General features: G+C 49.4%; 1 protein-coding gene across 9 annotated transcripts; it reads right to left on the bottom strand.

Annotated features, from left to right (window-relative positions):
- Positions 1-425: 425 nt before the first annotated feature.
- Positions 426-14,528, bottom strand: LOC146236971 (pikachurin-like). Of its 9 annotated transcripts, none has more exons than XR_014741031.1 (25): positions 14,249-14,528; positions 13,899-14,008; positions 11,891-11,977; positions 11,750-11,776; positions 11,409-11,526; positions 10,409-10,544; positions 9,203-9,369; positions 8,990-9,105; positions 8,491-8,911; positions 8,144-8,244; positions 7,781-8,026; positions 7,015-7,204; positions 6,788-6,913; positions 6,441-6,684; positions 5,959-6,070; positions 5,395-5,511; positions 4,638-4,818; positions 3,721-3,744; positions 3,519-3,630; positions 2,863-3,006; positions 2,678-2,761; positions 2,283-2,386; positions 1,769-1,883; positions 941-1,145; positions 426-805 (listed from the first exon to the last, which is right to left on the bottom strand). XR_014741031.1 is itself a non-coding variant. In XM_084687879.1 (24 exons), the coding sequence occupies exons 1-23, from the start codon at positions 14,352-14,354 to the stop codon at positions 1,808-1,810; spliced, it is 3,225 nt and encodes a 1,074-aa protein (XP_084544005.1). In that variant the 5' UTR covers positions 14,355-14,528; the 3' UTR covers positions 944-1,145; positions 1,769-1,807. The 9 variants fall into 9 exon arrangements, 4 of the variants coding, with proteins under 4 accessions (XP_084544005.1, XP_084544004.1, XP_084544003.1 ...); XR_014741032.1 differs by having other exon boundaries at positions 3,519-3,594; XR_014741033.1 differs by lacking the exons at positions 13,899-14,008; positions 14,249-14,528 and adding an exon at positions 12,452-12,814.
- Positions 14,529-17,289: the final 2,761 nt, after the last annotated feature.

Below are 17,289 nucleotides of genomic sequence, written 5' to 3'. Positions count from 1 at the left end.
TCCCTCCCTCCCTCTCTGCCCTCCCTCCCTCCCTCCCTCTCTGCCCTCCCTCCCTCCCTCCCTCTCTGCCCTCCCTCCCTCCCTCCCTCCCTCCCTCCCTCCCTCCCTCCCTCCCTCCCTCCTCTCCCTCCCTCCCTCCCTCCCTCCCTCCCTCCCTCCCTCCCTCCCTCCCTCCCTCCCTCCCTCCTCTCCCTCCCTCCCTCCCTCCCTCCCTCCCTCCCTCCCTCCCTCCCTCCCTCCCTCCCTCCCTCCCTCCCTCCCTTGATTGTCCCTTCTTGATTTTCTCTCTGTCTCTTCAGTGTCTCTCATCTTCTCATCCTCTTCTCCCATCAGTCCCTTCTCCCTCCCCTACTGTCACACGCCTTCCCAATACAAAAATCAATAGGACATTTTTTTTTTTACCAGAATTTAAAGTATTTCACCCTTGGCATGTGACAAGTTGTTTTCCACACTGTGCATTCCTGAAAGAGGATTTTTTTATATCACCGTTGTCAGGACTTAAAAACAGTATTCATCAGAAATGTGGTCTGAAGACGAGCTCTTAGCTATCTGATTTACATCAGAGGATTATCTGGAGAGACTCCTCCCTGTGGCTTCAGGAGACCAGATGACAGATCTCACACACCTTGACAAGGGTGAGCCATCTCAGCGAAATACAAACATTGAGCTCTCCTCTGATTGGCCCGCCAAGAACGACACCCCCTTCTGACAGCACAGCTAATTCTCCAACTTGTCTTCATCTGTCATCACCTTCGTCTTGAATTGTTCATTTGAGATCTGAGGTAACTAAGCCAGCAACGCAGTTCTGCAAGGAGGTAGAAAGAGGACAGGAGGGTCTCAAAATAACCTCCTATAGTCCATCTATTGACACAACAAAGAATAGGTGCCTTTCAGGGGGCGTAGGAGAGACAAAATGAATACACATGGCAGTGACAATCACCTTTATGATTTCCAGACAGCAATAAATGTTTTCTCACAATGTTTCAATGGCATCTGCCCTGCTATAAAGCGCCTTTCCTTTGAAGGTGGTGAGTGGTCATTTCACATGATGGGTCAGTCAGTTCAGTGCCCTGTAGGGAGCCCTTCTGTCAGTCACAGATGCTGTACCTTCAGTCTCAGTGCGGCTTTGTAGCCAACCAGACCCCCTGCGGTGAAGACAATTTGACAGGTCTGCACCTCTCTCTCACATTTGAGGAAAATAGATAAACCAATAAATAGCCAAAACCCAACCCATGACAAATGAATTGGCATTCCTAGAAGTTGGAAAGATTGGGACTTGGAAGATAAGTACGATATGGTATGAAAGTTTAATATTTTAGCGATTGAAAGGCACATCTTGCGACGTTGCATTGTTCACGTTGACCGCCATGCCTACAATCCACGACGCAGCACACTAATATTGATTCATAATGATATATCAAAGGGTATGTCCACTATTGAAATGTGAATTTACATAATACAAGGTATAAGTGGGTTAATGTGACTTGTAAACTAAGCTAAACTGTGTTTGTAAACTAAGATGAATATGAGCTAGCAGTATATATACTATATGTGATGTAACGTGAACAACACTGGGAAAAGCACTGTAGCTATGAACATGAAGCTAAAAACATATCTTACAAAACCACACTCCGAGACCAAGAGCTCCTCACTCCAGTTCCCACTTCTTTGTCTGCATACAAAAGAAAGCTTGTCGTTCTGTCTAAAAATAAATAAATACTATGAGAGATTCTCTGTAACACATTCCCCTCCTCCAGTCCAGTCCCACCTGTAAAAGAGTCCCTGGGGGAAACGAGAGGCAGGGGAGTCAGGTTCCGCAGGTGTGGACGTTCCGGCCTCTAGCTGCGTCCTCCAGCAGGGAGAGGTGGTGGTTTGGGGAGAGGCTGAGGTGAGACACACAGCCCATCAGCCCCCACATGTACACGCCCTGGGCATCCACGCCTCGCTCCTTCACCCCCCCTGGAACAAGCCCAAACACCAGGAGCATCATCATCGTCTTCATTATCATCATCAACACCATCATCATTATCATCACCACCATCATCATCATCACCACCATCATCATCACCATCATCACCACCATCATCATCATCACCACCATCATCACCACCACCATCACCATCATCATTATCATCACCCCCATCATCATTTTCATCACCATCATCATCATCATCATCATCACCACCATCATCACCATCATCATTATCATCACCACCATCATCATTATCATCACCACCATCATCATAATCATCACCACCACCACCACCACCACCATCACTGACCCAGGAAGAGATCGGTGTCAGTGTTGAGATGTCTCGTGTTGCCAGGTGACCTTCCGGTGCTGCTCTCTGATTGGTCCACAGTCAGCGTCCCAACCTGGCCTTCTCTGGGGGAGATGAGGGTCATAAAAAGCACGTTCCAATCAGACTGGTCAGCTGGAGCAGGAGAGAGCAGTTCCACCCTTCTCACTAGGACACACCAGCCGTCCCCCTCACTCACTGTCAGAGCCATGGACTGGCCCGGTTACCCAGGTTACCATACAGTTGTCCTCCGAAGTCCCTTTGTTATATCATCTTTGTTAACTGACAATAAGTGGCGTACACGGATAGATCATTACCATTGCAGAGTGACTCGAAGGTCAAACTCTCAGAAATGTAATTAGTGTAACAAATGTCACCTGACTGCTTTGACCCAATGCCATTGGCCATCGCTGAAGGATCCATTCACCATCAGCGTGGCAACACCACTCCCCAGGTTGTAGCTAGAGGAGGTTGAAGAGACCCCGGTTACACACACATACACACACACAATATGCACACGCACACACAAACATGACAAGCAAAGACACACACACACGGCTACCTGAACAGGAGAGCCCCGCTCTTCAGACTCAGAGACATGAAGTCAGTGTTGACCCTAAGAGGCATGTGCCCTCGCCATAGCAACAGTCCATGCTGAGAGAAGCTCCTGAAGCGGAGGAACACACTGGTGCTGTAGCCTGACACCCTGAGAGGGGGAGGGAGGGGGAGGGAGGATAGAGGGAGGGAGGGAGATGGGGAGGGGGGAGACAAAAGAGAGAGGGAGGGAGGGGGAGGGAGATGGGGAGGGGGGAGACAAAGAGAGAGGGAGGGGGAGGGAAGGAAGGATAGAGGGAGGGAGGGAGATGGGGAGGGGGGAGACAAAAGAGAGAGGGAGGGAGGGGGAGGGAGATGGGGAGGGGGGAGACAAAAGAGAGAGGGAGGGAGGGAAGGGAGGATAGAGGGAGGGAGGGAGATGGGGGGGAGATGGGGAGGGGGGAGACAAAAGAGAGAGGGAGGGAGGGAAGGAAGGATAGAGGGAGGGAGGGAGATGGGGGGGAGATGGGGAGGGGAAGACAAAAAGAGAGAGGGAGGGAAAGGGGGGAGAGGGAGAGAGAGGGGTAAGGGGGAGAGAGAGGGGGTGAGAGTGGGAGACACTGTCAAATTATCAATAAGCATATAGGGGAGTTAATCAAAGTATACTAACAAGAGAAACAGCACCTTCTTAAAATGTCTTTCTTGTCGTAAGTGAGGTAGCTTCGGCCAATAAACCGGGGCAATGCCGTGGGCTCTGTGACTGGAGAGTGAGACCTGCACTTACTCACACTGGTCACTAGATGGGGGAAGAGATCCTCCAAAGCATTCAGACACCATAAACACGTTAGAGTGTACTACTAACGCCTACAGGCGCAGTCAAACTCACAGTTCGTGCAGTATATCCCACATTCTGCAGAGCAGGGTCAGGAAAGGGGAGGAGAGAGTGAGAGGAGATAAAGAGGAGGAGAAGAGAGGGAGAGGAGAAACAGGAGACGAGAGAGAGAAGAGGAGGATGTAAGCAGCAAATACATGTAGAACCAGTATATCTATAAATATATAGACACGCACAGTATATATTACATTTTTACTTTTATATTAATTTGGCAGACACTTATCAAAAGCATGTCTATAGAAAGAACAGCAGAAGATGAAGGATGTGCAGTTCTGACAGTTTTTTTGGTGGTTACAGCCAAGGGAAGAGTCTACATTTAAACAGCGCAACGCTACAGTGAAATACAATCCATGCAGTATATACAGTATATACAGTCCATGCAGTATATACAGTATATACAGTCCATGCAGTATATACAGTATATACAGTCCATGCAGTATATACAATCCATGCAGTATATAGTCCATGCAGTATACAGTCCATGCAGTATATACAGTATATACAGTCCATGCAGTATATACAATCCATGCAGTATATAGTCCATGCAGTATATACAGTATATACAGTCCATGCAGTATATACAATCCATGCAGTATATAGTCCATGCAGTATATACAGTATATACAGTCCATGCAGTATATACAATCCATGCAGTATATAGTCCATGCAGTATATAGTCCATGCAGTATATACAGTATATACAGTCCATGCAGTATATAGTCCATGCAGTATATACAGTATATACAATCCATGCAGTATATAGTCCATGCTGTATATACAGTATATACAGTATATAGTCCATGCAGTATATACAGTATATACAGTACATACAGTCCATACAGTATATATATAGTATATACTCTACATGCTGTATATGAAATGTAGAGCTTATTGGAAGGTAGACGTGTCACCTTGCTGGCAGTGTTTCCCAGCGTACCCCAGAGGGCAGTCACACTGGTACCCAGGGCCTCTGGGCCGGCACCAGCCTGCGTTCTCACAGGGGTTTCCCACGCAGGGGTGCAGGGAGTTGTCCAGGTTGACCCCGGCTGAGAGGTCCTGGGGCAGGCGCAGGCACTGGCCGTTTACACTGATCTGACGGAGACAGCAGGAGTCACACACACACACACACACACCTCTGGCCTGAATGTGAATGTGTGAGCACACCGACGCTGATGTCATTTCCTGTAAGTTGCTGTAACCTCCAGAGGTCATATAGACCATGTACTGCTCTGGCCTGTACTAGCCTGTACTTTGCTATGCTGTATGTAGCCTACTGTGTTTTGTGTTCACTATATGCTGTGCTATGCCATGCTATGCTGATGCTATGATGTGCAATGCTATGATGTGCTATGCTATGATGTGCTATGCTATGATGTGCTGTGCTATGATGTGCTGTGCTATGATGTGCTGGTCAATGCTATGATGTGCTATGCTATGATGTGCTGTGCTATGATGTGCTGTGCTATGCTATGATGTGCTATGATGTGCTGTGCTATGCTATGATGTACTATGCTATGCTATGATGTACTATGCTATGCTATGATGTGCTGTGCTATGCTATAATGTGCTATGCTACGGTAAACTATGCTGTGACTGTAATACACTGAGTTGTACTGAGTTTGACCCTAACCGTACCCCAGCCCATGCAAACCCTGCTGGCTGGTGTACCTTCTGAATGCTGCCAGTGAAGGGATGAATGAGTCCAGCCTGGATCTTAGTGCTGCTGTGGTCAGGGACCCCCCCAATGAACAGAGGACCCCCACATCTGATCTGGGTGAACGCCCCCTTCAGGACAACACACACACACGCATAGGCAGGCACACACACACACACACACACACACACACACACACATACATACAGTTACATATAAGGTGTTGTGGCCACAGTTGGCTCCCACTGGCAGTACCCTTCATCATGCATTAGGAGTTAGTATAGCTGGCTTGAAATATGTTTACACTGTTAGTACAGCTGGCTAGCAGTTAGCCATACAGAGTAGGACTATGTCAAGCAGGCTAACAGTAACCACTACACACTAGGAGTGTGTGTATTCCATGTGTGTGTGTGTTCCATGTGTGCGTAGTCCATGTGTGTGTTCCATGTGTGTGTTCCATGTGTGTGTGTGTTCCATGTGTGTGTGTTCCATGTGTGTGTGTGTTCCATGTGTGTGTGTTCCATGTGTGTGTGTGTTCCATGTGTGTGTATTCCATGCCGTGGTGATCAGTGCTCTACCTCTGCCAGGCCGTGCGCGGGCCTCTGGTCGTCCACCTGGAGGACACCTGCTCTGCCAGTCCTCCAAACCCTCAGCTCATGCCACTCGTCCAGGGAGACGGGCGCCTCGCTTCTACACACACAGACACAGCAGTTTACTAACGTCAGACTCTGCCCTACACATCCTGAACCAGTGTTTAATAACGGAAACACCTAATTACTGTCAGAGCAATGTGCTTCTGAACCTTGATTTTCTTGCTTTACTTTCTACTTTCTTTTCGGCACTTTTTTCGCGTCACGTAAAATCATCCGCTAAATTAATCAAATGTAACATGTCAATATAATGCAGCGGAGCTCACTAACATTAACCGTTAGGACCGTTAGGACCGTTAGGACCGTTAGGATCATTAGGACCGTTAGGACCGTTAGGACCGTTAGGATCGTTAGTCCCGGGTGTGCACCTCTTTCACGCGCCTGTCGCGACTCTCTAGGGCGGGGCTAACCTGATCACAGCAGTCCCAGAGCCACAGTCGAAGCGTAGCTCCGGGTGGCCTCCCGTCAGACTGACAGACAGGAAGTCCCCGGTGTCTGAGTCCTGGCTGTAGAGCAGCGTGCCGTCGGGGGCCCCAGGCAGGAACACCACCTCCAGCTCCTGGAAGGACAGGTAGTGGCGGGGGCCCCGGGGCCACGGGGCGCTAGCGTACGAGCGCACCGCTGCTCTGAAGAGAGGGACCACCAGGAGGAAGCCTGAGGGGACCACGCCCAGAGGGAGGGTTGGTGTGTGACTGGGTGTCACTCTGTGTGTGTGTGTCATGTATAGTATGTGTGTGTGTGTGTGTGTGGTACACACTCTCCTGGCACCTCCGCCCCCTGTAGCCGAGCGGGCACAGACACAGATAGCCGTCTGTGCTGCTGCTGACGCAGGTTCCTCCGTGGGCACAGCTGACGTCAGCACAAACGCTGGCACTACACACACCTGCAAGGTACACACACACACACGCCAGTCAACGTAGCATAGTGTGTGTGTGGGGGGGGGGGGTGTGTGTGTGGGGGGTGTGACACACAAAACCAACTCACCCACGTGCGCTCCGCTCAGAGCCGATCCTATTGGCCAGGGCCTCATGTCCATCATCCTGTTGTTGATGCTCAGCATCTGGATACACCCCTGGAAGCCGCGATTGGTCCCCGTGGTCCTGATCAGCCAATAGACATTGGGGGATCCGCCAACATAGAGAGGGGTTCGGAAGGTGATCTTGGTGTAGTCTCCCTGGAGGAGTCAGAGATGAGGAAATTAGTTTGATTCCTCACCTGTGGGTTTGACTCTTTGCTTGACTTCAACTCTGCACGTCTGACTCCTCACCTGTGAGTTTGACTACTCACTTGTGAGTTTGACTCCTCACCTGTGGGTTTGACTCCTCACGTGTGGGTTTGACTCCTCACCTGTGGGTTTGACTCCTCAGCTGTGGGTTTGACTCCTCACCTGTGGGTTTGACTCCTCACCTGTGGGTTTGACTCCTCACTTGTGAGTTTGACTACTCACTTATGAGTTTGACTCCTCACCTGTGGGTTTGACTCCTCACTTGTGAGTTTGACTCCTCACCTGTGAGTTTGACTCCTCACCTGTGAGTTTGACTACTCACCTGTGGGTTTGACTCCTCACCTGTGGGTTTGACTCCCAACCTGTGGGTTTGACTCCTCACCTGTGAGTTTGACTCCTTGCTTGACTCTGACCCTGCACGTCTGACTCCTCACTTGTGAGTTTGACTCCTCACCTGTGGGTTTGACTCCTTGCTTGACTCTGACCCTGTATGTATGACTCCTCACTTGTGAGTTGACTCCTCACCTGTGAGCGTCCTGTGACGGGCGTGTCATTGTCCATCCTCAGCCAGCCCGTGACGCCCACCCGGGCGACGGACACCGTGTGCCACCGGCCCAGCGTCACGCGCCGCCCGCTCACCATGTGCCCGCTGCCGGTGCCACAGTTGAACCGGAAGTGGAGCCTGCCGTGGATGAGCGCCAGCGAGGCGTAGTCACCCTCGCCCTGGTCACTCTCCCCGCAGAACAGCAGCAGCCCGCTGTCAGAGTCAGCCTGCAGGACACACACACGCACACACACACACGCACACACACACACACAGCATCCTCAGGATCGTTCTAGTGAGTAGCTCTGTAGAAGAACACATCTAAAGCAGACAGCTTGTTCTACCTTGAAGTCCAGGGTGATCTGTAACGTGTGGTAGGACTTCTTCAGAGGTTCAAACGCTATGTGGGAGAAGCCGTGGAACATGGGATAGCTCGCCATCACCACTGGAGGACCAAGAATGGAACAATAATAATGTATTTTGTATTGTAGGTGGTTTTCTCCAATGGGGGTATTTAAATCTTGACTTGCAATCAAATGCTCTATAAGTCAGCTATACCAATTCCTATGGCTGCCCATACACCTGGACCAGGCTATACCAGGTGAAATAGATCACCAGGCTATACCAGGTGAGATAGATCACCAGGCTAAACCAGGTGAGATAGACAGATAGATAGACAGCAGAGTCTCACCCTCAGAACAGGCCTCTCCCCCCAGACCCAGGGCGCAGTAGCAGCGTGACCCCCCGCTCTGGAAGTCGTCGACACACACGCTGTGGGCCGGACACACGGTGTCCTCGCAGGTCAGGTCGTGGAGTCCCCTCCTCCAGCCCCCAGCGCTGGCGGGGGGCGGGGGAGGATGGGGGAGCAGGGGGGAGGGAGGTGAAGAAGGGCTGGTGGTGGAGTTGGATGGCGGGGTGGAGACTAGGGAGACTCTCTCAGGATGTGGCGAGGAGGCTAGGAGGATCGGGCCGGTGACTGTAGTCCTGCTGGGAGTTGTAGTTTTTCTGACATCCCGGGAGGAGATTTTTTCTTCTTCTCCTCCTGCGTCTGAGATGAGAGTCTTGGAGCTGAGTTGAGATCTTCTGCTGGTCTCTTCAGAGTACATAAAAGTCTGGAAGACATACATATGTAATATTTATATATATTTATCGGAGGGAAAAAAAACTTGTGCGGTGAAGAACTATTGTACCTCTTGAAGAGGAACATTATGACGCAGTCCGTGAAAGTCACTCGCTTCCTCCTCAGACAAGTTGTGGTTGCCGGGGTGACCCAGAGCCACAATGCCACTGCCTTCATACTGAGAACCTAGGACAGAACATTCTGGATGATGCAGCAGTTAACTGCAGCAGCAGTTAAAGCAGTTAAAGCAAAAGGTACCGGGAGAACCCCTCTGAATGCTTACTGAGGGTCCATGCCGGGTGGCTGATGGTGCTGGGGGGACTGGTGCCGTAGCTGTTGACCGCCTGGACAGCAAACTGGTACTGGGTGTCTGGGTCCAGACCAGGCACAACCACAGAGCTGCTGCCCACTGTGTCTTCAACAGAGGTCCAGTCGGAGTCCACTCCTGGTCTGGAGAACATGAAGGCACACACACACACACACACACACAGCTTGGTGCCACACTGTGGGGGAGCAGGCCGGCCATCTGGAATCAGAGGTCATTCATGAGCGACGGTGTCTAGTGTGTGTTTTCCCTCCAAGTCGGATGTTGTTTTGGCTCTGGGACTGGTTCTGCTGTCGAGCTACAGCCAGTACTACAATGACTCCCCGTTACGTGTTCATATATATTATACAGAACTGAGAGGCGGCATAAAGGTGCAACTTTTATGCCTTGAATCTGTGTAGGTTTCTGTCTCTCTCTTTTTTACTCACTCTTTCAGTCATTTCCTCTCTTTCACTCACTCACTCTTTTTGTTCCTACCCCCTTAATCTCCTTCACTCTATGCCTCTCTATCTATCACTTATTCACTCGCTCCCACTCTCCCTCTTTCTCTCTCCACTCACTCACCCTCTCTTTCTCTCACTCATTCTCTCTCCCACACTCCCTTGCTCTATTTCTTTCTTTCTCTCACTCATTCTCTCTCTCCAACTCTCTCTCTCTCTCTCTCTCCCCTCACTCACTCACCCTCTCTTTCTCTCTAGGTATTCAGAAACACCCTTGTAACCCCCTCCCCCCTCCTATTCAAGACAGGAAAGCGGTTTATTCATGTGGGATTCATTCTTGGTGCTTTGGAGCAGAAGCACATTGAGGGAAGGCCCCAGAGGGAACTTCAGTTTGAAGGACAAACGCACATCCTGGTTTCCTCCTTGATCCTGGTGTGTGGGCGACAGGGGACATGGAGATATCCTCCGTCCTGAGGTCTGTGTGGAAGAATCTTTTAACCCTTCTCTTCACACTGGGACCAGTACATCCATAAACATTTAAAATACCTGCTCCCCAACCACCTCATACACACGCACACCTGAAGTGGTAGCCGATGTGTGGTCATGTGACTGGCTCCAAGAACTCCAGACATATCTCGCTGCAGACACACGGCTGCATCACAGACACACGGCTGCATCACAGACACACGGCTGCATCACAGGCACAGGAGCGTCTGGATCGTACCTGATGTAAGACACGAGAAAGCGAAGGGCTGCCGAGCCGCCCTCCCTCTCGGCGGGTTGCCAGGACAACTTAATCTCAGTGTCTGACACAGAGACCACCCTTGGCTGGGAGGGCGCTGCAGGGGGCATGCAGATCTCTGTTTGGGGGGAGGGAGGGATAAAGGAGACAAGGGGAGATGGGGGGGGGGGAGTCGGAGGAGGGGGGAGAGGGGGGGGGGGAGAGGTAGGAGGGGAAGACCAGGGAGAGATAGAGGGGACAAGGGGGTGGGGAGGAGGGGATCAGAGGGTGGGGTGAGGAAGAGGGATGGGGGTGGGAGATGGAGGGGGGCAGGAGGACAGGGGTTATTATTCCCAGTTCAATGTGCGTGTCTTTCAGCAGTGAACCAGCATGGCTGCACAGGGTAGCAGGGCATGAAGACCAACAACACAGCCACACCAACACACAACTACAAGAGGGAATTACTGCATTCCCTTATCGAGATGAAACCGCTTTTCTGAACAGCTCAAGTTCTTATCAATAATAGTATAGAACAGAATACAATACATGACATTTTCATTCATAATATATATACAGTATATATACTGTATCATGGATATTCAGGACAGATTAGAATAGAAGAAAAACTGGGGATGAAGGTGCTGACTCTCCATATGATGAATAATAATAAACACAATGTAACATATTAGTGTCATAGGAGGTGAGCATTGGGACGTGTCTGACCTGGGCTGTAAGTGCTGCCTTGATATGATATACATCTACAGAGATAATGTAACATATTAGTGTCATAGGAGGTGAGCATTGGGGGTGTCTGACCTGGGCTGTAAGTGCTGCCTTGATATGATATACATCTACAGAGATAATGTAACATATTAGTGTCATAGGAGGTGAGCATTGGGATGTGTCTGACCTGGGCTGTAAGTGCTGCCTTGATATGATATACATCTACAAAGATAATGTAACATATTAGAGTCATAGGAGGTGAGCATTGGGGGTGTCTGACCTGGGCTGAGGGTCCTGATCCTGCGGGGCACACTGGGACGCCCCTCCCCTGCCCAGCCGTAAGCCCCCACGCTAAACACATGCTGGGTACCAGGGCTCAGACCGCCCACCTGCACGTCCTGACACGGGCACCACACACACACACACACACACACATACAGCATACACATAGCACACACACACACACACACAGCATACACATAGCACACACACACACACACACAGCATACACACACCGCAACACAACACAGCACCCACAAGAGTGATATCCGTTAATTATAATGAATGAAAGTCAACAAAAATTGGAAGTCCAAAGCTCTTAGAGTGAAGCTGGAAACTTACAACAGCTGTTTGTCCATCGAACTTTACCTGTTAACGTAAAAAACCATTCCAGCGTAAGTACCTCCCCAAACAAAACAAACAATATTCTTTGTGTTGCCTCGCGTCGTGAAGCAGAGAGGAAAGAGTGCTTCTAGAACTCACCGCAGCCAACACGTCCAAACTCAGGGGAACGTTCACGGCCAGGGCAGAACTTGCAGCGCGCCCGTTCCTCATGACCGCGTAGAACACCTGCGGAACCACAGAGGACCATTCATGGTGTCATGTTTGTTTACTAAGGACCAACGTTGGAGTGGTCAAGGTTACGCCAGGGCTGGAAGCAGGCTAATAAGTAAAGATATGGGTGGTTAGCTCAGAGGTGAAGCATTAGCAACCAGGTTCCAAAACCTCCATGTACGTTGATTAGGATGAAAGCATTTTTGCTAAATGAACACATTATTAAACTACGTTTTCCAGTAAAAGAGACCCAAGCAGAGAGAACGATGTTTTATGCTTCATTGGACTGTATTTTTCAAGTGAAGAGAGAGAGAGAGAGAGAGAGAGAGAGAGAGAGAGAGAGAGAGAGAGAGAGAGAGAGAGAGAGAGAGAGAGAGAGAGAGAGGGGAAGGGGGAAACACATGCAGCACAGGGGCAAGGCCGGACTCAAACCCAGGCCACTGAGGTAAGGCCTCACCCTATTTACCTCAGCCTACATGGTACACACACCTATCGGGTGAGCTCCCAGGACGCCCCAGATGCCTCTGTTTTGTTTCCCCTTAGCTCATCCTCCAGCAATGTGACGCGAGCCCTGATGCGAAGGGGCCAAGCTCAGTGTCTAAACAAGCGTTCCTGTTTTTCCATGGAGGACGAATGACGACGGCTTAACGAACCGTCGTAAGGAACGCTGCTTTCCACGTCACAGCGAACAATACCACTGTCACTTACTCTCTGAATGGCAGAATTACACGGACCAAGGATCTGGACATGAGACAAAGGCCATGAATAATTACACCAAACAGCTGTTATCAAAGAATACCTCCAGACCTCCCGCCTGTCCACAGGAATTACCGTCATGGTGCTGCTAGTACTAAGATGGCTGTATCATTTCCCCCTCTCTTCTTCTCTCTCTCTCTCTCTCTCTCTCTCTCTCTCTCTCTCTCTCTCTCTCTTTTTGTCTCATCCTCTTGCCCTTTCCGTCACCAAAACCTCTTTCTCCCTGTTTTTCTCTGTTCTCCCCCCCTCTCTCCCCCTCTTCCTAACTCTCTCTCTCTGTCACTCACACACCTTCTCTTTCCCCCTCTTTCTCACCCCCCCTCACCCTTTCCTCCCCCCCTCACCCTCTCGTCCCCATCTCTCCAGAGAGAGCCTCCTGTCTGATTAGATGGGACTCCTCCAGTCTTCCTCCTGTCCTTCTGAGATACTCTCTGATGTTCTGTGTAGGCACTGCTCCTGTGTTAGTTACCCCCCCACCAGACTACGACACCCTTCTCCTGCCCCCACCCCCTCATATCATATCATAGCCTCCGGGTTCATAGGACAGGTACAGATGACCTCTGCCTCTGTAGGGTCAGGTACAGGAAATCTCAAGGTTCACAGGTCAGTTACAGGTGGGTCGACAATGAGGTTAACTCCTAAACTAAAATGCAACAGGAGAGAAGGAGGAATAAGACTGGAGCCCAATTCTACTGGAAACACAAGTGCCAGAAAAAGACAAGAATCTCCTTGAGAACATTCTCTCTCTCTCTCTCTCTCTCTCTCTCTCTCTCTCTCTCTCTCTCTCTCTCTCTCTCTCTCTCTCTCTCTCTCTCTCTGTCTCTCTCTCGATCTCTCTGTCTCTCTCTCTCTATGGCTGTGGAGTTATGTAGTTCAGTCTCCATATTCAGAAGTGGCATGGTGCCTTATCAGAAAGAGAAGTGGTAAATAGTTATAACTGCACCTGTGACTAGTTGTTCTGCCTGCTGTGGAGTAGATATTGTATAGGCCATTCCATGACTAGAACTTTGCACTTCTGATCCATCGTTTTTTGCTGTAGTCTACTTAGCCTATATAAACTGTAGTTGTGGATAAATTCGTTTGATAAATAAATAACATGTAAAACGTAGATGTTAATATCGGGTAGCATTATGCCTACAGCGTCTGTGACACCGGGGTAACGCGAGCTGGTCAGTCTTACCTTGTAGCCGGTAACCGTGCTGACGTGCCTCCAAGGTATCCGCCACCGGACTTGGACCGCGCTACAGTTGATGGTCTGCAGCTCGATGTCCAGGGGCGGACTGAGTCGCTCTGGAGAACCGTAACAACGGGTTAGCCTCCGGCCGCTCTCTGTTTGTTTACAACCCCCCAGCTCAGTTTGGGCCAAACTCACTAGCTAGATGAGTCACAAGCCGAAGGGAAAGAATTCTGTATACTTTTGCCCCTTTTTATTATGTTGACGTCTAAAATCACGCGTCCCATTTTGTCATTTAAATCGCCTTTCCCATGTCATCAGAGTTTATTTTCATCCCAAACGTACATTAAACCCACCTCTGACATAAGTCCTCTGTTTAATCGCAGAAGTCATCGCCCACGCGCATGTGAAAACCAACAAAATAAAAGGCAGGCGTGTTTTTCGTTTAAAGATCACATCCATTTCTTGCACATATCAGAACGACACCACGATTAAATGGACATCCCACCCGGATTATGCAGGTACGGGTTAACAGCCAGGGAAGAGCCAGCTGTCAATCAGGCAGGAGCACGGGCGTTTGAGCAGCAGAAGACTCCTCGGCACGCCCGTGTCCCGGGACCGGGGGAAGCTAATCGGCGGGAGTTGTCTGCGTGGGCGTGTCGCTTAAATCTTAATCTTTAAAGCGTCACGGTGATCAACGGACCAAGTGTGGGAGACTGCCTTGTCAAATTCTCTATAATTGGCCTAACTACGGAACAGCAACCTCGGAACGTTCAACAAGTGTCCAGTTTTGTTTACGAAAGAGGGTGATAGTCAACCGAATATTTAACAGATGCCAGCTTTTGATGCCCTGCTCGTGGTTTTCAACGTATCATTGAGTTTTGTTAACTATCTATAACATCTTTTGATAGATTGACTACCTTGGAGTCAAAATGTTGTGATGATAAAACTAGTCCAAATAATTTTTCGTAATTACTGTAATCAAAACGTTTTTGGGGGGCGGAACTGAGGTTGAAGGTAATTCTCAGCACAACAGTGAGTTACTGTTACAATACATTTATCATCAAGGTTAGCTAAAAAAATCAAAAAAATTATACGTAAGCCCTATTTCTCAGAACATAGAAGAATAAGGATTTTCCAAAATTTCTGTGACACGTACAACCGACCAGTATGTATTTACTATGGCCTATAATATACAATACATCAATACTTTGTCTTCAGTTTGTGTGGAATGTGCCATCGCTTGTCATTCCGTTATAGGAGGGCGCCACCAAGTGGTCGTTATATGTACTCACACTCAGCACCGACCAGGTACCCTCTAAATATAGAAACGATCCACTTTTTAGGAGTACATTTTTGTAAGACAATTTTGGCCTTGGGTGCATATCAAGCACTTAAAGATAGTCATGGAGCCGGAACAGGAGATGGCATTCTCATATTGCACATTGAGTTTTGTTCTATTTTAGGTATTTGAGTGACAAATTTAGGATCTGGAACTCATAGCTCTGGGCAACTCAAACACATTCCATCTCTGTTAGCCGTACTTTGACCCTTGACCCCCCCCCCCCCCCCCCCCATCACCCCCAGCCTTGAACAGGAACCAAAAGGTTATGGACCCTTTTCAAATACAGGCCTAGTTATGCATACACATGCTTTGATACATGGCACACGCACACACAGACACACACACGCACCCTCACACACACACCCTCAAAACAGTCAGTCTCCCCTCTGTGGGAGAAATGATAACTCCCACCTCGTGAACAAATAATTTACTGCCACCTAGTGGAGCTCGGAGGAACGAGCGGCGCTCGTTGCCACCCGCTCGTAGGTGGTCCCTGTGCGGCCTCTCCAGCTGTAAATAACGTCCTGACACGTGTGAGACCACTCCACTCGTCTCTGACCTTTGACCCGTGACAGCTCAGCTCTCCCACCTGGCCCAGGCCTGCTCTTGATCCCATGTCACCTCCGAGGGGCCTGGCAGACAGCTCGCTCAGCCTGGCGGCTCTGGAAGGAGTTACGGCCCCAGTGTTGTGGTCGCTGTAAACACACACGCGCACACACACACACACACACACACACACACACATGCGTAGTACCTGTGCTCACATGTAGTTTTAAACAACCCAAAAAAAGCACACACCAGTCAGACACATATTTTTAAACACAGGCACCACATGCACGTCACAAACACACATTTACACTTAGACACACACAAACACACACACAGACACACTACATTCACACACACACACACATCCTTTTGAAAAACAGCTTCATATATTTACAAGACCACTCTGGGTAAAGGGACATGCGTTGTTAGTCGAGTGTTTCCTTGCTGACCTGTGATGGGATCAGATTTCAAAGTGTTTCTCAGCTTGTTGTGCATACGTTCCACGTACCTCCTATCCTCAACATACAGGGAGCTCTAGTTTCAAGTAATACACTTGTCACAATCAATGACATCAAACATGGAGCCCACGTCGGTCCAGAGTGGGTTTGTGATGTTACAGTGCAGGCTCAATTTCTTCTCTGTCACTATTTCAGTCTAAGGGTTTTGTTCTGAAATAGCCTTCCAAAAAGTTTTTTCCTATTTTTGGGGGGGGATCTTTTCCTATTGTTAATATTTTTTGTGTGAATATTAATTCCCTAAATGCACAAACAAATATTAACAAAAGGCAAAATATCAACAACAACAAAATGGGAACAAACTTTTTTCAAGACAGACAGGAGCAAAAAAGAGGGTGAGATGTGCAGAAATGACCCAGGGTGGAATCACACCCAGAAGGGCGAGGCCTCAGTCCACACAGCACATGCCCAGCCTGGTGAAGGGACTGAGTCACCTGGCCCACCAGGGCCCAGCTGAGGGGACTGGGACTGAGTCACCTGGCCCACCAGGGCCCAGCTGAGGGGACTGGGACTGAGTCACCTGGCCCACCAGGGCCCAGCTGAGGGGACTGGGACATCTCCAAACCAGTGTGTTGATCGTTGCTGTTGCTCATTTGGAATGGATTACCGCTAAGCACACCCTCTTAGCATCTTAGCTCAACAGACTGGTGATTCTCACTCATGATAAACAGATTCTACAACTACTACAATAGCTACATGTAAACATGTCCAATCTGTCCTGTTCCTCCCTACATGTGGCTTGGGGTGAGTGTTGGTGCTGATTGGTTAATATCCCACAGACAGAAACAGTACCCTCCTGACTCAGCCTGGAGGTATGACTTACATGGATAGCCACACAGGTGTGACTGCAGCAGGTTCAATGGGCTCGGCAGAAGTGGTGTGCTTTGTGCAGAAAAAGGCGCCGTCCTGAAATCGAATCACTTTGACGTACACTAATCTGGGTTACAGTTTCTCTGGGATGAAAACACAAACGATGAGAAGACGAGAG

Source organism: Hypomesus nipponensis, chromosome 22 (assembly GCF_054491055.1).
Source record: "Hypomesus nipponensis isolate SF chromosome 22, ASM5449105v1, whole genome shotgun sequence".
Classification (NCBI taxonomy): domain Eukaryota; kingdom Metazoa; phylum Chordata; class Actinopteri; order Osmeriformes; family Osmeridae; genus Hypomesus; species Hypomesus nipponensis.
This window is presented reverse-complemented; position numbering and strand designations above follow the sequence as displayed.

What these genes read in the sequence shown, in the direction of transcription:
- LOC146236971 (XM_084687877.1), bottom strand. Translation starts at nt 14,354, where the DNA reads ATGGATGTGATCTTTAAACGAAAAACACGCCTGCCTTTTATTTTGTTG. An exon ending in GTTTGGACGTGTTGGCTGCG is followed by an intron (nt 11,777 to 11,890) that starts GTGAGTTCTAGA and finishes TTACGTTAACAG; the next exon opens with GTAAAGTTCGATGGACAAAC. An exon ending in TCGATGGACAAACAGCTGTT is followed by an intron (nt 11,527 to 11,749) that starts GTAAGTTTCCAG and finishes TGCCCGTGTCAG; the next exon opens with GACGTGCAGGTGGGCGGTCT.